Below are 21,777 nucleotides of genomic sequence, written 5' to 3' on the forward strand. Positions count from 1 at the left end.
GGGGGGAGGACAGGTTGGTCCTGTCTTGGGAGGAGCCCACGTGATCAACGCACACCTGTAGGCGCGTCCTGCTGAGAGGAAGGATGCGTCCGCGCGCACAGTGTGTGTTGTTTGCATTCGTCACATCAGCGTAATACGGTCTTCATCAGGATCAGACGGTTCATCAAACAGGTGGGTCCATTTCAGCGTTCCGTTCGGCTTTCTGGGCGCAATAAGGGACACGAGACCTCAATAACAGGTGGTGAGGGGGTGACGCGGGACCGCGGCAAGGAACACAGGTCTTTATACGTTCACGTTCGAAAACGTTCGAGGAACCTTCGTGACGTTTATTTACGCCATTTTGAATGATGTTACTGTCCAACATGAGAGCAGAAATGATTATTTGCAAATGTAAAGTGTTTGAGTCTACTTGACTTGAATGGTTGTAAATAGAAGGTGTGATACACTATCTCTCCACCCATCCACTGGCCTTGTTTCACCACAAACAAAGCTGAAGGCCGAGCAGCTTCCTGCTTCTTTCACAAGGTGAAGCTTCACCAGGTGGATGTGTCACTTTCCTGCCACTCTGGTTGAAATCCGAAGGCCCTGTCTTGGTTTGATGGATACACAATGGGCCGCTGTAATATTGATAGTTAACGTTATACAAAAGTAACTTTTCTTCTGTTTTTGTTCTTTTCTTCTTAGCAGGCTGAGTTTCATCATGCCGAGTAACAAACACAACGCTGGGGCGCACCATTCAGGGGGCAGCAAACAGTAAGTGTCCATCACCACTACACCGCCATGTACCACCATACTCCGTCACCACTACACTACCATGTACCACCATACTCCGTCACCACTACACCGCCATGTACCATCAAACTCCGTCACGACTACACCGCCATGTACCATCATACTCCGTCACCACTACACCGCCATGTACCATCATACTCCGTCACCACTACACCGCCATGTACCATCAAACTCCGTCACGACTACACCGCCATGTACCATCATACTCCGTCACCACTACACCGCCATGTACCACCATACTCCGTCACCACTACACCGCCATGTACCACCATACTCCGTCACCACTACACCACCATGTACCACCATACTCCATCACCACTACACCGCCATGTACCATCATACTCCGTCACCACTACACCGCTATGTACCACCATACTCCGTCACCACTACACCACCATGTACCACCATACTCCGTCACCACTACACCGCCATGTACCACCATACTCCGTCACCACTACACCGCCATGTACCACCATACTCCGTCACCACTACACCGCCATGTACCACCATACTCCGTCACCACTACACCGCCATGTACCACCATACTCCGTCACCACTACACCGCCATGTACCACCATACTCCGTCACCACTACACCGCCATGTACCACCATACTCCGTCACCACTACACCGCGATGTACCATCAAACTCCGTCATGACTACAGCGCCATGTACCATCATACTCCGTCACCACTACACCGCCATGTACCATCATACTCCGTCACCACTACACCGCCATGTACCACCATACTCCGTCACCACTACACCGCCATGTACCATCAAACTCCGTCATGACTACACCGCCATGTACCATCATACTCCGTCATCACTACACCGCCATGTACCACCATACTCCGTCACCACTACGTCCTTAAAGTGTCCCGTGGAACCCTGAATTCACTTTTGAAAGAATACATTTTTTTTACAATTGCTAACAAGCATTAAGCTACTTGAGATATGTTTTCTAAAGCAACACTACATCAAAGTTGTGTGCCAGACGCCAGGCATGTGTTTGCAACCATTGTCTCCTTTTAACACAGAGGCCATGTTTCTGCTTTAAAGTCAACCACATAGTTCTTTATCCAAACATCAGCCCAGCTCCATGTAGGTCCAAGACATACTGCCCCGTCTCCTCGGTCCTCATTCTTTCCTGTGTGCATTCAGGTTCTAGGGGACATTTGAATGACACGATGTGGTGATAGTTTCCTCTCCTCTTCTCTTGCAGCCACAGCAGCAGACACAGACACAGCGAGCTCATGTCCAACCCGGCCTATTCCTACTACCCAGCAGAGAAGATGCTTCACTTTTACCGCTGGACGTCACCACCTGGGATCATGAAGATCTTGTGTATCATCATCATCATCATGTGTGTGGCTGTGTTTGCCTGTGTGGCCTCCACCCTGGCCTGGGACTATGATATGAGCCTCATGGGTATGGGAGGTGGAGCTGGCTTGATGCCAGGCATTGGGGGGGGCTCATACGGTGGGGGCTCATACGGGGGGGGCTCATACGGTGGGGGCTCATACGGTGGGGGCTCATACGGTGGGGGTGGTTATGGAGGTGGCGTTGGCGGCTCCTATGGTGGAGGTACACAAATGGATCCCCGAGCTGGCAAAGGCTTCATCATCGCCATCTCTGGCATTACCTTCATCGCTGTGCTCATCATATTTGTGTTGGTTGTTTCGAGGCAAAATGCTGCCCGCTCACAAAAATTCTACCTAGCAACCATCATCATCTGTGCCATCTTGGCATTTCTGATGATCATCGCCACTATCGTGTACCTGGTGGCGGTGAACCCAACGGCCCAGTCCACAGGGTCTGTCTACTACAGCCAGATCCGGCAGCTGTGTGCCCAATATCAGACCCAGACCCAGGCCCAGGGCATCTTCCTCAACCAGTACCTCTACCATTACTGTGTGGTGGAGCCTCAAGAGGTGTGTATGCTTGCTTTGCACTTTCATTGTGAAGTGACAGTTTAAGATGGAGGCAGTGTCCATGATGGTGTCCATGTTATTTATTAATGCCCACTGATGTTTGGTGCTGTGCTGTTGTTCCTGCAGGCCATAGCTATTGTTCTGGGTTTCCTGGTGTTTGTTGGCCTCATCATCCTGCTGGTGTTTGCAGTCAGGACTCGCGCTAAGATCAGGCACTGGGGCCCGGACCGCGTTCTCTGGGAGGAAGTGAAGGTGGTCAGTGATGGCCTCCACACCAGTGTCGGGGAGTGGGTGAGAGAAACTTTGTGAGCCTGTGATTTGCAATGTTTTTTTGTTTTTTTTTAAATAAAGATTTGTGTGTAATCTGTACACATATTTGAGGATTTACATCAATTTCTATATATTTCTGGTTCATCTCAGATATTATTTTTCACTCGAAATACAACTGCATAGGAAATATATTGTTACTTCAAGGAAATGGATCCAACCTAAGCTTCTTTGTTGTGTCCTTAAAAAAAAAAACACAGATGTGAAAGATGAGAAGTGGTGTGTTGTCGGTGTCAGGAGGGAGAGTTTCATGGGCAGTTTCTGGGTGTGGTCTGTTCAGCCACTCCTACTTTTAGCATGATGTGTTGACAGGAGGATATCTTCTAAGAATAAAATCCTATTCGAAGCCAAGACATCTAAATGACAGTTTGTAAGCCTGATGTGTGGATGTACAAAAGAACATTAGTAGAAATCTACTGTGTTACCCACATTTCCAGTAATTACATCATGGTGGTTTTTGAGGCCAGTGGCACACGTTAAAGTGTTAACCTGAAAACCAACATAGTTTTCATTCCATGTGTGTGAGAGTGTCAGGCTTCTTGTTGTTGATGCTGTGATAGTATCGGTGGTATTCAGACCTGCAGGGAGAAGTGGAAGAACTGGTTGGTCCTGGTGAAGGCTGCATGTTTATCATATGAGAGAACAGGTTGTTTTAGGAAGTATGAGAGGAGCCTCAGGACAACGTTCTGTGGTATCGAGTAAGTTAGTAATACAATGTCTGAAATCAAGTTTTTAATGTAAGACTGATGTGTTTTCATTACTATATATTTTGGTATATAACAAAGTAGAAAAAATAGAATAAACATGCTATAGTCAAATTCCAAAATGTATGCCACTGAAGGTTGTAGATGATATATCAGGATAATGGTTTTTAGTTGATTGGTTTATTATGTGGTGAAACTGCAGACTTGTTTCTGTGTCTCATCAGGTCCATACACTTAAATGTTTACTTGCTATGTTTACCTTTTTAAAGTAATTTACATTGCAGGTTGTGACATGGTGAAGAAGTCTAACACTAATATATTGTTTATCACACAACATATAGGATTTAGTATTAGACTGTTACACAGTTGAGGGACTTGTGAGAGGCCGTTAAAGATAATACTGGATACACTTCCCATAATGCAGCTAGATGCTTCCTGTAATAAATGTGTTGTCTGATGACATCACCAGGGTTATTATGACAAAGGGCCCTCTGATCCACAGAAGACACATACAACAAAACTAAGATCCAAACTAAAATCTACAGGAACATGTTTAAATAAATATCTGACCTTGTCTCTTGCTTCAGGTGAAGAATGTGTCTGGTAGTCCAGAGGTGCTGCTGAATAACGGTAACCCCAAAGTGAGAGGGTCCAGAGACTATCTGGACCAGCTGGACCACAACAAGCCTCTTTACCTACCAGGGTAAGCAATGCACCTCACTAAACTCAGACGGGTTCTGCTGAGAACCTCCCAATCTATGTAAACAGGGTTCCTGAAGTCAAACATTGCTGTTAGCTAGGTACGTTTTCAGATAAAATGATTGTTTATGTGAAAAGAGCCATGCAGTGTTTCAGATGAAGAGATGGTTGTTTATGTATTATTCAGGAAAGTGCCGTAGATATTCTATCAAAACTAAATGCAATGTGCAAATAAATCAATCAGAAATTAGAATTGATGTAATGTGTCAAGTTCGACGTGGAGGCGATCAAAGCAGCACAATGATGTGTTTGATGATGATGTGTTTGCAGAGACTCCGACATCAGCAGTTCTGTGGCAGGCCTGAAGCCCCGGATGAAGGACTATGACCCTGGTGTGGAGTCTGGAGACGACCTGGAGGAGGACCACTTTCCTGTGTGAGTGCACCTGAAGGGATCTGATTGTCGAATAGGGTTATGAAAAAGCTACATGAAGCTTTGTGTGTGTGTGTGTGTGTGCACGCACGCCAAATTTGCGAGTGGACTGTTGCTAGTCATGGCGAGTCGTTCATAATAAATTCTCCTTTGCAGTTTGTTTCCTTCCATTGTGGATGAGCAAGAGCGTCTGAACTACAAACGGGAATTTGACCGGGAACATCAGGAGTACAAGAGCCTGCAAGCTGAGCTGGACAGCATCAACCAAGACCTGGTTTACCTGGATAGAGACCTAAACCAGCACCCTGAGGGCAGTCCACAGTTCCTGGTGAGTGTGGAAGTCAGCCTCATGCTGGATTTGGGGACTATATATGTTATGTCGTGTTACAGCCCGGCCCAAAGGCTGCAAAAAAGGGTCAATAATGTTTGCATGTGTGGATGTGTGAAAATGGGTTAATCAGATTAAGCAGCAGCCATGTAACAGAGGAGGCAAGATGAGCTTTTATATCTGGGCTGCGTTTCAAAAACAGTTTGAGTCGCCCTCGATCACTTGCCCTCAGCCCTTGCTATGACGTCACACGGAGGCCACTTGGAGGGTGGAGGGAAAGTGGGCGGAGGAGGAGTGAAAGAGGTAAATGGAACACACCTGCCCTCGTTCACTAACAGCCCAGACAATCATGGATCAACCACACGTTGTTGGAGTAGCGCTATACTGCCTATTCCAAATTACACAAAATATGCGGAGACTCATTTCATTGAGACAAAGACGTATTCTACGCTTGATGGCAATACGTCGGCTTATATACTTACACTTGTAAACGGTGGGCTCTGCCATAACTCTGCAACAGACAGTCTAATTGCACAATTTAAGAAAATGAATTAAATGTAATTCATTTTCTTCTTCCTTGGTGGTGAATAGACAGCAGACAATGGTGTTTGAGGTTCATTATCGCCACCGCATGGACATATTTTTCGTGCACCACTGCAATGCATTGTGGGTGATATACAGCTCTGGAGTGACCATCGTTGTTGACTCGATCACTCAGCCCTCAAGGGTCGATCTCACGGAGTTCACTTCAGCTGTTCAGAGAAATGGAACAGCCCTTAAGATGGCGGCGGGGATTCCCCCAAGGGCAAGTGCTTAGGGCAAGTGAGCGAGGGCGACTCAAACTGTTTTTGAAATGCAGCCCTGGAGTCTCAATCAGGCTCAGGTGTGGCTCATCAGCTGTTAACGTCCTCCAGGGCCAGGAGGAGGAGCTCAGACCCCAGGAGGGGTCGTCACACCTCCCCCATAAAAAACTGTGTTCCCAACAGGAACACATACAGCTTTCAATATACAGACCGGTTGTAGTGAACCCCCGAGGCCACCAACCAGCCACCAACCTCTGCTACAACCAGCAACTCCAACACATGGAGAAGCATTTAGGAAAGACGGCTAAGGATAGAAAAATCCCACAGTCACATGGTGCAGCACTAGCTGGAAAAGCAAAGCTTCTTCAGAGGGTCGGTCCATGGATATACCTGAACTGGTGGTGAACATCCAGAACTGAATTACATAAGCGCCCAGCCAAAGTAGCATCCAAAGGTTCCTCTAAAACGATGGCTCACTCTGCACTCTCGTCCCAAGACGCACAGCATAAAGAGGCAACCAAACTCACACCAACCAAACTATAACCAAGGCTTGAACTGTAGTGCTCATGTTCCCAGGCCAAGTTACCAACCTGCATGTCGCCTCAAAATGAAACACTTGACAGTTCACCACATCCCTCCTGCAGCAAACAACTTGCCAACAAATGAACCACCAGTCTCCTGCAGCAGGCTTCAGGTTCTCAGGCTAACACACCTGTAGTGTAGCTTGTTCCAACGACCCAGAAACCTACAGGCCATGCAGTGCCCTCATAACTGGGTCCAACTACCCAGGTAGTAATGTATTTATTTTAAGCTGAAGCTAAACGGTCTGCGGACAGACCAGCAGCTGATATAGCTGACACCCAATTACAAGCACTTCAGTAATTCCTCCATTGGAGCTTGAAAATCCTCCACAGAAGCAAACTACATGTGACATGTAGTGTAAAGTGCTCTGCATTAATGCAAATTAATTATCATATTGTGATATTAGTGTGAGTCATGTGATTTAATGGTGTCCTCACAGTAAAGGCATGAAACTAATGTGTGTGAATGTGACACCATGTTTCTGCTGTCAGGATGCCGTGGACGCCTACAACAGACTGAAGGACCTCAAGAAGGTAATAACCACACTGATGTTCTTTACAATGACATCCAGTCACTTCTTGGTGAATGAAATGAAATTGTGTGAATAATGCTCTCTGATTTCCAGTCGCCCGACTACCAGATGAAGAAGAAAAGGAGTAAATATCTCAGGACCAAACTGTCTCACATTAAAAGGAAGATCAGCGAATATGACCGCCGGCCATGAAGCTCCACCTCCGACCCCTAATGCAAGGAAATAGAGATTCACTGCCCCCCCCCCCCCCCTCACTGTTTGACTTGATCACAAACCATATAGGAGCAACACGTTGCCGTTTAAATTACATCTGTATTATGTCAATCAACTGTGATGTATGTTTTTCCCAGAGGAGCAGAGGTGATGGAAAGTGAGATATGAGATGTTTTTATGAAGCAGTTATTGAGCTTCTTTTATGGCCTTTTTTTAAAAAACATGTGACAGCTTCATGAAGCCAAGATGACACATCATCGAGTTACTGAACATCCTTTGTATATAATGTTTATTTTAAGGTTTTAGAAACAATGTAAATTGTTGTTTTGTGTAACTTGTTCCCTTAATATTGAGACATTTCTCTTTGAATGTAATTAATTTGATTTCTAAGTATCACATTATTCAAAAGCAAATGAACAAATGCTCCCATCTCGACAATATATTAGTATTTTGCAAATGTTCCATTGATGGAAACGATGCTTGTGTCTCTGAACTGATGCCTTCGATATGTGTTTTGGTGCAGAATCACACACTTCTGTTCTGTTGTATTGGACATGTTTTGGCAGGGATATAGTTTCAATAAAAACGTTTGTCATTAATGAGCTTGCTGGGTAACTGTGTCAAGTAGAAGAGGTAAGATGATCATTGTGAAGTTTGGTTATTGCAGTACAGTTCTCATTACAATCATAGAAACTGTGAAATAGCCAATTATACCACCAGAACAAGGTTTATTGATCATGTTGATGAGTCACTATTAGTCTGGTCTAATCCTGGTCTAAGTCTTTTAGGATGGAGATGTGAAGACTTCCGGTCAGATCCATGGGCGACTCAGCTGAGGGTGTAGGCGTAGTGGAGGGTGCCACCTTTCTTCAGGGAGCAGTCGTGCTCATGGGTTCCCAGCTTGAGCTGACGCTGACAGACTCCCAGAAGGTCATCGAAGATGATGTCACTGTCATGAAGCTCCAGCCTCAGTATGTCGTTCTGCTGGGCGATATAGGTGAACTGTTCCTCCCACCAGGGATCTGGGTTGTTGTTGCGAACAGACGTTTCACCCAGAGTGGCTGAGCCACAGAACACTTTGACGTAGCCGTCTGTGGCTCCTAAGATGCCGGAGGGAAGTTTGCTGGCCCGCAGGTTAAACAGCCTCAGTTGGGGATCAGCCATAGACAGACTACACAGGAGCAGCAGCAGGAGGGGACGGCTGGAGGCCATGGTTTTAGTCTGGGGACATTAAACAGCATGAGTTAACCCTCAGTTATATGATGCTTGTGACGGCACACTTTGACCTCATCCTGTTCACTTGTCTGCTACGTACATGTACATTTGGTGGTGCGTAATGCACCACATGCTGTTCCATTTGTTTTACCTGTGATCACATCTTTCAAGCTCTAGCAGCAGTGCTCTGTGTAAAAAATAGATAATATAACCCTGCACCCTCAAATTAAACAATGGGATCAAGTTGTCCCGTTTTCCCTCTCAACAACGTTAGAAATCTCAGAGATCCCATCATAAGAATGACCTGCACTAGTTTTCATCTCAATATTATGAGAAAGTTAGAAATAGGCATATACAATGGAAATGTTTTGTATTTTCCTTTTTGTGATCCATCCATCACTACTATTAAATAACTTGGAACCTCTGGTTATATATAAAAGGATAGTAAGGTGTTTGTCAAAATGAAATATATATGAGAATAACATTTAACTTCAATCAGCATGGAACATAATCAAGTATATATACATTATACTACATTATATTTTCTGGGGTATTATATTATCGGGGTATAGCCTATACAAATGATACATACTAAGCCTGGAACAGGAAACCACATGTAGTCCAACTACAAAGACGATAATGTCCAAAATGTCTTCTACTTGAAAAAGCCATGTATCTCATATAATGATTGACTGAGTTTCAGCAGTCAGGGAAAAGTGTTTTCATCTTCAAAGTGAGAGTGAGAAAATGTACTTTCATAACAGCTGGATGTGTTTGGGTTGTTATCTCTAATCCAACACATATTTATGCTGTCAGACCCACTCTCAATTTTAATCTACCAGTTAGTTTATGCCACATCTTTCCCCTGTGTTACATATCAATGTCTCTTAAATTATTTATAAAAAAACTTGTTTTATGTTTTCCGTGTCCTCATCAAACTGTTCCATTTGGTTTCTACTTCCAATAATAGGCCAGCCTATTAAAATCCACCAGGTGGACATTGTTATGCAGTTAAAGCAGTCGCTGTTCCCGTCATGTCCAACATGACAATGCAGTCACAACGTATGAAAACATTAGCAGTAAATATGCTGATTGTAAGATTTGAACAGGTTGAGGGGATGAAGAGTGGCTATTCCTGTTGATGAACATGCAGGCAGAAAATGACCCACAGCCATAGATTAGTTTGAAGAAATGAAAAGGGAAAACTCAAATTACAGCAAAGCAGTGAGCGAAGTCTTACCTGCAGTCTTGACTCCTTGTCCCTCACCACGGTCGTCTTCCATAGGGTTTTAAAGGCAAGCGGGCGTCATATCACCTCCCACAACGCAACCTGCTACACTCTCAGCATTACATAATAGGACAAGTTTTAGGCTTGGATTGTTCAGCCCATTGGTTTCCTTATCGGAGATCTGATGAGCAGGCTGAAGCATGATTCAGGGGGATTCAGGGTACCAACAATGTAATCTGGTTCACCTGACCTCTACTGAATCACATATGGGCCACAAAACGTGGCCTGGAAGGCAGAAGTGGAGACTGGGAGAAGGGCCAGCACCCTGTCACCAACCTGGAAATCTCTTGTAACAGATTTCTTATAACATCTTCCCCTCGGTTACAAAGCATGTGAAACTCCTGCGTCCAGTTTCACATGCTTTGTAAAACCTCTCCCTGAGTTGCTCACATAATCGAACACATATACACATTAAAAACTCTCTCTGAGCAACTGAAGTTGACCACCTTCACGGTGTCCCGAACACCAACTCTGCAGCACTAGAACCAGTGGACTCCGGCACACTCTCTCCTGCAGCCACAAGGAGAAGGAAGTCTTCATCTCACTCTCTTCCCCTCTTTTTCATCATGGCCTCTAATTAACGATTTTTATGAGTACTATTTTTACTTTCATACAATTGAGGGACTTGTGAGAGGCCGTTAAAGATAATACTGGATACACTTCCCATAATGCAGCTAGATGCTTCCTGTAATAAATGTGTTGTCTGATGACATCACCAGGGTTATTATGACAAAGGGACCCCTGATTCACAGAAGACACATACAACAAAACTAAGATCCAAACTAAAATCTACAGGAACATGTTTAAATAAATATCTGGACCAGCTGGACCACAACAAGCCTCTTTACCTACCAGGGTAAGCGATGCACCTCACAAGGGTCCATTTTTTTTCTCAACCTCCACCTTGAAATGAAGCCCAATGAGTTTACTGTGGGTCTTAGCAACGTCAGGATGGTGGGACGCCGCTTGACAAGGCTTTAGAAAGAAAATTCAGATTAAAATCTGTTATGTTGGTTAAAAAGCAGCTGTTCCTATTTCTCCATTGTGAACAATTAGGACAATAACTTGAATTAAAGTATATATGCATGTGGAAAAAGGGCTCAACATACAGAAAAGTGTTTATGGTGAATGGACTAAACTCAGACGGGTTCTGCTGAGAACCTTCCAATCTATGTAAACAGGGTTCCTGAAGTCAAACATTGCTGTTAGCTAGGTAAGTTTTCAGATAAAATGATTGTTTATGTGAAAAGAGCCATGCAGTGTTTCAGATGAAGAGATGTTTTTTTATGTATTATTGAGGAAAGTGCCGTAGATATTCTATCAAAACTAAATGCAATGTGCAAATAAATCAATCAGAAATTAGAATTGATGTAATGTGTCAAGTTAGACGTGGAGGCGATCAAAGCAGCACAATGATGTTTGATGATGATGTGTTTGCAGAGACTCCGACATCAGCAGTTCTGTGGCAGGCCTGAAGCCCTGGATGAAGGACTATGACCCTGGTGTGGAGTCTGGAGACGACCTGGAGGAGGACCACTTTCCTGTGTGAGTGCACCTGAAGGGATCTGATTGTCAAATAGGGTTATGAAAAAGCTACATGAAACTTTTTCATGCGTGCACGCGCGCCAAATTTGCGAGTGGACTGTTGCTAGTCATGGCGAGTCGTATAATAAATTCTCTTCTGCAGTTTGTTTCCTTCCATTGTGGATGAGCAAGAGCGTCTGAACTACAAACGGGAATTTGACCGGGAACATCAGGAGTACAAGAGCCTGCAAGCTGAGCTGGACAGCATCAACCAAGACCTGGTTTACCTGGATAGAGACCTAAACCAGCACCCTGAGAGCAGTCCACTGTTCCTGGTGAGTGTGGAAGTCAGCCTCATGCTGGATTTGGGGACTATATACACTCAACAAAAATATAAACGCAACACTTTTGTTTTTGCTCCCATTTTTCATGAGATGGACTTAAAGATCTAAAATTCATTCCAGATACACAATATTACCATTTCTCTCAAGCATTGTTCACCAATCAGTCTAAATGTGTGATAGTGAGCACTTCTGCTTTGCTGAGATAATCCATCCCACCTCACAGGTGTGCCACATCAAGATGCTGATCTGACATCATGATTAGTGCACAGGTGTGCCTTAGACTGTCCACAATAAGGGCCACCCTGAAATGTGCATTTTTTTGCTTTATTGGGGGTCTGGGGACTCAGAACCAGTCAGTATCTGGTGTGACCACCATTTGCCTCATGCAGTGCAACACATCTTCTTCGCATAGAGTTTATCAGATTGTCAATTGTGGCCTGTGGAATGTTGGTCCACTCCTCTTCAATGGCTGTGCGAAGTTGCTGGATATTAGTGGGAACTGGTACACGCTGTCGTATACGCCGGTCAAGCACATCCCAAACATGCTCAATGGGTGACATGTCCGGTGAGTATGCTGGCCATGCAAGAACTGGGACATTTTCAGCTTCCAAGAATTGTGTACAGATCCTTGCAACATGGGGCCGTGCATTATCTTGCTGAAACATGAGGTGATGTTCATGGATGTATGGCACAACAATGGGCCTCAGGATCTCATCACGGTATCTCTGTGCATTCAAAATGCCATCAATAAAATGCACCTGTGTTCTTCGTCCATAACAGATGCCTGCCCATACCATAACCCCACCACCACCATGGGCCACTCGATCCACAACATTGACATCAGCAAAGCGCTCACCCACACAACGCCACACACGCTGTCTGCCATCTGCCCTGAACAATGTAAACCGAGATTCATCCGTGAAGAGAACACCTCTCCAACGTGCCAGACGCCATCGAATGTGAGCATTTGCCCACTCAAGTCTGTTACGGCGACGAGCTGGAGTCAGGTCAAGACCCCGATGAGGACGACGAGCATGCAGTTGAGCTTCCCTGAGACGGTTTCTGACAGTTTGTGCAGAAATTGTTTGGTTATGCAAACCAATTGTTTCAGCAGCTGTCTGAGTGGCTGGTCTCAGACGATCTTGGAGGTGAACCTGCTGGATGTGGAGGTCCTGGGCTGGTGTGGTTACACGTGGTCTGCGGTTGTGAGGCCGGTTGGATGTACTGCCATATTCTCTGAAACGCCTTTGGAGACGGCTTATGGTGGAGAAATGAACATTCAATGCACGAGCAACAGATCTGGTTGACATTCCTGCTGTCAGCATGCCAATTGCACGCTCCCTCAATGCTTGTGGCATCTGTGGCATTTTGCTGTGAGACAAAACTGCACATTTCAGAGTGGCCTTTTATTGTGGGCAGTATAAGGTACACCTGTGCACTAATCATGATGTCAGATCAGCATCTTGATGTGGCACACCTGTGAGGTGGGATGGATTATCTCAGCAAAGCAGAAGTGCTCACTATCACACATTTAGACAGATTTGTGAACAATGTTTGAGAGAAATGGAAATATTGTGTATCTGGAATGAATTTTAGATCTTTAAGTCCATCTCATGAAAAATGGGAGCAAAAACAAAAGTGTTGCGTTTATATTTTTGTTGAGTGTATGTTATGTCGTGTTACAGCCCGGCCCAAAAGCTGCAAAAAAAGGTCAATAATGTTTGCATGTGTGGATGTGTGAAAATGGGTTTATCAAATTAAGCAGCAGCCATGTAACAGAGGAGGCAAGATGAGCTTTTATACCTGGAGGCTCAATCAGGCTCAGGTGTGGCTCATCAGCTGTTAACGTCCTCCAGGGCCAGGAGGAGGAGCTCTAGACCCCTGGAGGGGTTGTCACACCTCCCCCATTAAAAACTGTGTTCCCAACAGGAACACATACAGCTTTCAATATACAGACCGGTTGTAGTGAACCCCCCAGGCCACCAACCAGCCACCAACCTCTGCTACAACCAGCAACTCAAAAACATGGAGAAGCATTTAGGAAAGACGGCTAAGGATAGAAAAATCCCACAGTCACATGGTGCAGCACCAGCTGGAAAAGCAAGGCTTCTTCAGAGGGTCGGTCCATGGAGATGCATGAACTGGTGGTGAACATCCAGAACTGAATTACATAAGAACCCAGCCAAAGTAGCATCCAAAGGTTCCTATAAAACGATGCTCACTCTGCATCCAAATCGTCGCACAGAATAAAGAGGCAACCAAACTCACACCAACCAAACTATAACCAAGGCTTGAACTGTAGTGCTCATGTTCCCAGGCCAAGCTACCAACCTGCATGTCACCTAAAAATGAAACACTTGACAGTTCACCACATCCCTCCTGCAGCAAACAACTTGCCACCAAATGAACCACCAGTCTCCTGCAGCAGGCTTCAGGTTCTCAGGCTAACACACCTGTAGTGTAGCTTGTTCCAACGACCCAGAAACCTACAGGCCATGCAGAGCCCTCATAACTGGGTCCAACTACCCAGGTAGTAATGTATTTATTTTAAGCTGAAGCTAAACGGTCTGCGGACGGACCAGAAGCTGATATAGCTGACACCCAATTACAAGCACTTCAGTAATTCTTCCATTGGAGCTTGAAAATCCTCCACAGAAGTGCTCTGCATTAATGCAGATTAATTATCATATTGTGATATTAGTGTGAGTCATGTGATTAATGGTGTCCTCACAGTAAAGGCATGGAACTAACGTGTGTGAATGTGACACCATGTTTCTGCTGTCAGGATGCCGTGGACGCCTACAACAGACTGAAGGACCTCAAGAAGATAATAACCACACTGATGTTCTTTACAATGAAATCCATCACGTCTTGGTGAATGAAATGGAATTGTGTGAATAATGCTCTCTGATTTCCAGTCGCCTGACTACCAGATGAAGAAGAAAAGGTGTAAATATCTCAGGACCAAACTGTCTCACATTAAAAGGAAGATCAGCGAATATGACCGCCGGCCATGAAGCTCCACCTCCGACCCCTAATGCAAGGAAATAGAGATTCACTGATGCTTGTGTCTCTGAACTGATGCCTTCGATATGTGTTTTGGTGCAGAATCACACACTTCTGTTCTGTTGTATTGGACATGTTTTGGCAGGGATATAGTTTCAATAAAAACGTTTGTCATTAATGAGCTTGCTGGGTAACTGTGTCAAGTAGAAGAGGTAAGATGATCATTGAGAAGTTTGGTTGTTGCACTACAGTTCTCATTACAATCTTAGAAACTGTGAAATAGCCAATTATACCACCAGAACAAGGTTTATTGATTATGTTGATGAGTCACTATTAGTCTGGTCTAAGTCTTTTAGGATGGAGATGTGAAGACTTCTGGTCAGATCCATGGGCGACTCAGCTGAGGGTGTAGGCGTAGTGGAGGGTGCCACCTTTCTTCAGGAAACAATCGTGCTCATGGGTTCCCAGCTTGATCTGACGCTGACAGACTCCCAGAAGGTCATCGAAGACGAGGTCACTGTCATGAACCTCCAGCCTCAGTATGTCGTTCTGCTGGGCGTTGAAATAGGTGAACTGTTCCTCCCACCAGGGATCTGGGGTGTTGTTGCGAACAGATGTTTTACCCAGAGTGGCTGAGCCACAGAACACTTTGACGTAGCCGTCTGTGGTTCCTAAGATGCCGGAGGGAAGTTTGCTGGCCCGCAGGTTAAACAGCTTCAGTTGGGCATCAGCCATAGACAGACTACACAGGAGCAGCAGCAGGAGGAGACGGCTGGAGGCCATGGTTTTAGTCTGGGGACATTAAACAGCATGAGTTAACCCTCAGTCTTAGCATATGATGCTTGTGACAGCACACTTTGACCTCATCCTGTTCACTTGTCTGCTACGTACATGTACATTTGGAGGTGCGTAATGCACCACATGCTGTTCCATTTGTTTTACCTGTGATACAACCACATCTTTCAAGCTCTAGCAGCAGTGCTCTGTGCAAAAAATAGATAATATAACCCTGCACCCTCAAATTAAACAATGGGATCAAGTTGTCCCGTTTTCCCTCTCAACAACGTTAGAAATCTCAGAGATCCCATCATAAGAATGACCTGCGATAGTTTTCATCTCAATATTATGAGAACGTTAGAAATAGGCATATACAATGGAAACGCTTTGTATTTTCCTTTTTGTGATCCATCCATCACTATTATTAAATAACTTGGAACCTCTGGTGATATATAAAAGGATAGTAAGGTGTTTGTCAAAATGAAATATATATGACAGATTAACATTTAACTTCAATCAGCATGGAACATAATCAAGTATATATACATTATACTACATTGGGGTATTGTATTATAGGGGCTTGTAATATAATACATGATATTATATGAAGTATAGCCTATACAAATGATACATACTAAACCTGGAACAGGAAACCACAGACCAACTACAAAGACGATAATGTCCAAAATGTCTTCTACTTGAAAAAGCCATGTATCTCATATAATGATTAACTGAGTTTCAGCAGTCAGGGAGAAGTGTTTTCATCTTCAAAGTAAGAGTGAGAAAATGTACTTTCATAACAGCTGGATGCGTTTGGGTTGTTATCTCTAATCCAACACATATTTATGCTGTCAGACCTACTCTCCATTTGAATCTACCAGTTAGTTTATGCCACATCTTTCCCCTGTGTTACATATCGGTGTCTCTTAAAATATTCATTAAAAAAACTTTGTAATGCGTTGTTTAGCTGTTTTTATGTTTTCCGTGTCCTCATCAAACTGTTCCATTGGGTTTCTACTTCCAATAATAGGCCAGCCTATTAAAATCCACCAGGTGGACATTGTTATGCAGTTAAAGCGCTCGCTGTTCCCGTCATGTCCAACATGACAATGCAGTGACAACGTATGAAAACATTAGCAGTAAATATGCTGATTGTAAGATTTGAACAGGTTGAGGGGATGAAGAGTGGCAATTCCTGTTGATGAACATGCAGGCAGAAAATGACCCACAGCCATAGATTACCGGTAGTTTGAAGAAATGAAAAGGGAAAGCTCAAATACAGCAAAGCAGTGAGCGATGTGAAGTCTTACCTGCAGTCTTGACTCCTTGTCCCTCACCACGGTCGTCTTCCATAGGGTTTTAAAGGCAAGCGGGCGTCATATCACCTCCCACAACGCAACCTGCTACACTCTCAGCATTACATAACAGGACAAGTTTTAGGCTTGGATTGTTCAGCCCATTGGTTTCCTTCTCGGAGATCTGATGAGCAGGCTGAAGCATGATTCAGGGGGATTCAGGGTACCAACAATGTAATCTGGTTCACCTGACCTCTACTGAATCACATATGGGCCACAAAACGTGGCCTGGAAGGCAGAAGTGGAGACTTGGAGAAGGGCCAGCACCCTGTCACCAACCTGGAAATCTCTTGTAACAGATTTCTTATAACATCTTCCCCTCGGTTACAAAGCATGTGAAACTCCTGCGTCCAGTTTCACATGCTTTGTAAAACCTCTCCCTGAGTTGCTCACATAATCGAACACATATACACATTAAAAACTCTCTCTGAGCAACTGAAGTTGACCACCTTCACGGTGTCCCGAACACCAACTCTGCAGCACTAGAACCAGTGGACTCCGGCACACTCTCTCCTGCAGCCATAAGGAGAAGGAAGCCTTAATCTCACTCTCTTCCCCTCTTTTTCATCATGGCCTCTAATTAAGGATTTTTATGAGTTTGGTTCCCTGATTTGTTTGAATGTACAAACCAAAAGTGGAGAAAAAAAAGAACGACTTTTAATGTGCGGAACACATCAAGGTCAACAGATACTGATGCCTAGACTTTGCTCAGAATCATTGCTGAGAATGGGGGTCACGCCCCATATCAGCAAATGGGAATGGCAATCATTTTAAAATGATATTAATATGATATCATATAATGTAATATTGAATTGAATTATATTTATAGTGTCAAGTTTTTAATGTAAGACTGATGTGTTTAATACTATATATTTTAGTATATAACAAAGTAGAAAAATTAGAATAAACATGCTATAGTCAAATTCCAAAATGCCACTGAAGGTTGTAGATGATATATGGTTTTAGTTGATTGGTTTATTATGTGGTGAAACTGCAGACTTGTTTCTGTGTCTAGTCAGATCCATACACTTAAATGTTTACTTGCTATGTTTCCCTTTTTAAAGTAGTTTACATTGCAGGTTGTGACATGGTGAAGGAGTCTAACAATAATATATTGTCTATCACACAACATATAGGATTTAGTATTAGACTTTCATACAGTTGAGGGACTTGTGAGAGGCCGTTAAAGATAATACTGGATACACTTCCCATAATGCAGCTAGATGCTTTCTGTAATAAATGTGTTGTCTGATGACATCATCAGGGTTATTATGACAAAGGGCCCTCTGATCCACAGAAGACACATACAACAAAACTAAGATCCAAACTAAAATCTACAGGAACATGTTTAAATAAATATCTGACCTTGTCTCTTGCTTCAGGTGAAGAATGTGTCTGGTAGTCCAGAGGTGCTGCTGAATGACGGTAACCCCAAAGTGAGAGGGTCCAGAGACTATCTGGACCAGCTGGACCACAACAAGCCTCTTTACCTACCAGGGTAAGCAATGCACCTCACTAAACTCAGACGGGTTCTGCTGAGAACCTCCCAATCTATGTAAACAGGGTTCCTGAAGTCAAACATTGCTGTTAGCTAGGTAAGTTTTCAGATAAAATGATTGTTTATGTGAAAAGAGTCATGCAGTGTTTCAGATGAAGAGAGGTTGTTTATGTATTATTCAGGAAAGTGCCGTAGATATTCTAACAAAACTAAATGCAATGTGCAAATAAATCAATCAGAAATTAGAATTGATGTAATGTGTCAAGTTAGACGTGGAGGCGATCAAAGCAGCACAATGATGTTTGATGATGATGTGTTTGCAGAGACTCCGACATCAGCTGTTCTGTGGCAGGCCTGAAGCCCCGGATGAAGGACTATGACCCTGGTTTGGAGTCTGGAGACGACTTGGTGGAGGACCACTTTCCTGTGTGAGTCCACCTGAAGGGATCTTACTGTCAAATAGGGTTATGAAAAAGCTACATGAAGCTTTGTGTGTGTGTGCACGCACGCCAAATTTGCGAGTGGACTGTTGCTAGTCATGGCGAGTCGTTCATAATAAATTCTCCTTTGCAGTTTGTATCCTTCCATTGTGGATGAGCAAGAGCGTCTGAACTACAAACGGGAATTTGACCGGGAACATCAGGAGTACAAGAGCCTGCAAGCTGAGCTGGACAGCATCAACCAAGACCTGGTTTACCTGGATAGAGACCTAAACCAGCACCCGGAGGGCAGTCCACAGTTCCTGGTGAGTGTGGAAGTCAGCCTCATGCTGGATTTGGGCACTATATATGTCGTGTTACAGCCTGGCCCAAAGGCTGCAAAAAAAGGTCAATAATGTTTGCATGTGTGGATGTGTGAAAATGGGTTAATCAGATGCAGCAGCCATGTAACAGAGTAGGCAAGATGAGCTTTTATACCTGGAGTCTCAATCAGGCTCAGGTGTGGCTCATCAGCTGTTAACGTCCTCCAGGGCCAGGAGGAGGAGCTCAGACCCCTGGAGGGGTCGTCTATGAGGGGCCGTATAGGCCATAATTCAAACTCACCTCTCACACACACTATTGAAAATGTTTGGCCTCTCACATTCACTACTGAAAACCTCTCACGCACACTACTGAAGATGAAACCTCGCACACACACCACTGAAAACCTTGCACACACACCACTGAAAACCTCTCACGCACACTACTGAAAACCTCTCACATTCACTACTGAAAACCTCTCACGCACAGTACTGAAAACCTCTCACACACACTACTGAAAACCTCTCACACACACTACTGAAAACCTCTCACACACACTACTGAAAACCTCTCACGCACACTACTGAAAACCTCTCACATTCACTACTGAAAACCTCCCACATTCACTACTGAAAACCTCTCACGCACACTACTGAAAACCTCTCACATTCACTACTGAAAACCTCTCACGCAAACTACTGAAAACCTCTCACGCACACTACTGAAAATAGTAACCATTAGTCACATTTTTTACAGTGTGCAAGGTTCAGTTGTGAATGTGAGAGGTTTTCAGTAGTGTGTGTGAGAGGTTTTCAGTAGTGTGCGTGAAAGGTTTTCAGTAGTGTGTGTGCAAGGTTTTCAGTAGTGTGTGTGAGATGTTTTCAGTAGTGTGCGTGAGAGGTTTACAGTAGTGAATGTGAGAGGTTTTCAGTAGTGTGTGTGAGAGGCCAAACAGCAACTCAAAAACATGGAGAAGCATTTAGGAAAGACAGCTAAGGATAGAAAAATCCCACAGTCACATGGTGCAGCACTAGCTGGAAAAGCAAAGCTTCTTCAGAGGGTCGGTCCATGGAGATGCATGAACTGGTGGTGAACATCCAGAACTGAATTACATAAGCACCCAGCCAAAGTAGCATCCAAAGGTTCCTCTAAAACGATGGCTCACTCTGCACCCAAATCGTCGCACAGAATAAAGAGGTAACCAAACTCACACCAACCAAACTATAACCAAGGCTTGAACTGTAGTGCTCATGTTCCCAGACCAAGCTACCAACCTGCATGTCACCTCAAAATGAAACACTTGACAGTTCACCACATCCCTCCTGCAGCGAACAACTTGCCACCAAATGAACTACCAGTCTCCTGCAGCAGGCTTCAGGTTCTCAGGCTAACACACCTGTAGTGTAGCTGGTTCCAACGACCCAGAAACCTACAGGCCATGCAGAGCCTCATAACTGGGTCCAACTACCCAGGTAGTAATGTATTTATTTTAAGCTGAAGCTAAACGGTCTGCAGACAGATTTATGACACCCAATTACAAGCACTTCAGTAATTCTTCCATTGGAGCTTGAAAATCCTCCACAGAAGCAAACTACATGTGACATGTAGTGTAAAGTGCTCTGCATTAATGCAAATTAATTATCATATTGTGATATTAGTGTGAGTCATGTGATTAATGGTGTCCTCACAGTAAAGGCATGGAACTAACGTGTGTGAATGTGACACCATGTTTCTGCTGTCAGGATGCCGTGGACGCCTACAACAGACTGAAGGACCTCAAGAAGGTAATAACCACACTGATGTTCTTTACAATGAAATCCAGTCACGTCTTGGTGAATGAAATGGAATTGTGTGAATAACGCTCTCTGATTTACAGTCGCCCGACTACCAGCTGAAGAAGAAAAGGTGTAAATATCTCAGGACCAAACTGTCTCACATTAAAAGGAAGATCAGCGAATATGACCGCCGGCCATGAAGCTCCACCTCCGACCCCTAATGCAAGGAAATAGAGATTCACTGCCCCCCCCCCCCCCCTCACTGTTTGACTTGATCACAAACCATATAGGAGCAACACGTTGCCGTTTAAATTACATCTGTATTATGTCAATCAACTGTGATGTATGTTTTTCCCAGAGGAGCAGAGGTGATGGAAAGTGAGATATGAGATGTTTTTATGAAGCAGTTATTGAGCTTCTTTTATGGCCTTTTTTTAAAAAACATGTGACAGCTTCATGAAGCCAAGATGACACATCATCGAGTTACTGAACATCCTTTGTATATAATGTTTATTTTAGTGTTTTAGAAACAATGTATATTGTTGTTTTGTGTAACTTGTTCCCTTAATATTGAGACATTTCTCTTTGAATGTAATTAATTTGATTTCTGAGTATCACATTATTCAAAAGCAAATGAACAAATGCTCCCATCTCGACAATATATTAGTATTTTGCAAATGTTCCGTTGATGGAAATTATGCTTGTGTCTCTGAACTGATGCCTTCGATATGTGTTTTGGTGCAGAATCACACACTTCTGTTCTGTTGTATTGGACATGTTTTGGCAGGGATATAGTTTCAATAAAAACGTTTGTCATTAATGAGCTTGCTGGGTAACTGTGTCAAGTAGAAGAGGTAAGATGATCATTGAGAAGTTTGGTTGTTGCAGTACAGTTCTCATTACAATCATA

The 21,777-nt window shown here is 44.0% G+C and overlaps 2 protein-coding genes across 4 annotated transcripts; both read left to right on the plus strand.

Moving 5' to 3' along the window:
• Positions 1-62: 62 nt before the first annotated feature.
• On the plus strand, positions 63-21,690 carry oclnb (occludin b). Of its 3 annotated transcripts, none has more exons than XM_084024538.1 (9): positions 63-171; positions 685-753; positions 2,017-2,725; positions 2,852-3,016; positions 18,237-18,352; positions 18,676-18,780; positions 18,926-19,097; positions 20,835-20,876; positions 20,969-21,690. In XM_084024538.1, exons 2-9 carry the CDS (start codon positions 701-703, stop codon positions 21,065-21,067), a joined length of 1,461 nt encoding a protein of 486 aa, XP_083880664.1. In that variant the 5' UTR covers positions 63-171; positions 685-700; the 3' UTR covers positions 21,068-21,690. The 3 variants fall into 3 exon arrangements, with proteins under 3 accessions (XP_083880664.1, XP_083880662.1, XP_083880663.1); XM_084024536.1 differs by lacking the exons at positions 18,237-18,352; positions 18,676-18,780; positions 18,926-19,097; positions 20,835-20,876; positions 20,969-21,690 and adding exons at positions 4,344-4,459; positions 4,786-4,890; positions 5,044-5,215; positions 7,092-7,133; positions 7,226-7,944 and having other exon boundaries at positions 82-171; XM_084024537.1 differs by lacking the exons at positions 18,237-18,352; positions 18,676-18,780; positions 18,926-19,097; positions 20,835-20,876; positions 20,969-21,690 and adding exons at positions 4,344-4,459; positions 4,786-4,890; positions 5,044-5,215; positions 7,092-7,133; positions 7,226-7,944 and having other exon boundaries at positions 98-171; positions 688-753.
• LOC311023679 (occludin-like) lies at positions 10,667-14,594 on the plus strand (the record flags this gene model as incomplete). The annotated part of the gene is made up of 4 exons (XM_084025671.1): positions 10,667-10,704; positions 11,289-11,393; positions 11,536-11,707; positions 14,502-14,594. Exons 2-4 carry the CDS (start codon positions 11,332-11,334, stop codon positions 14,592-14,594), a joined length of 327 nt encoding a protein of 108 aa, XP_083881797.1. The 5' UTR covers positions 10,667-10,704; positions 11,289-11,331.
• Positions 21,691-21,777: the final 87 nt, after the last annotated feature.

This window comes from Eutrigla gurnardus (assembly GCF_963514095.1).
Source record: "Eutrigla gurnardus genome assembly, chromosome: 13".
NCBI lineage: Eukaryota > Metazoa > Chordata > Actinopteri > Perciformes > Triglidae > Eutrigla > Eutrigla gurnardus.

Bases quoted from the DNA above. Each gene is read 5' to 3' on its own strand.
- oclnb (XM_084024538.1), top strand. From the start codon at position 701: ATGCCGAGTAACAAACACAACGCTGGGGCGCACCATTCAGGGGGCAGC. The intron at 18,353-18,675 runs GTAAGCAATGCA...ATGTGTTTGCAG, and splicing joins AAGCCTCTTTACCTACCAGG to AGACTCCGACATCAGCTGTT. The intron at 20,877-20,968 runs GTAATAACCACA...TCTGATTTACAG, and splicing joins GACTGAAGGACCTCAAGAAG to TCGCCCGACTACCAGCTGAA.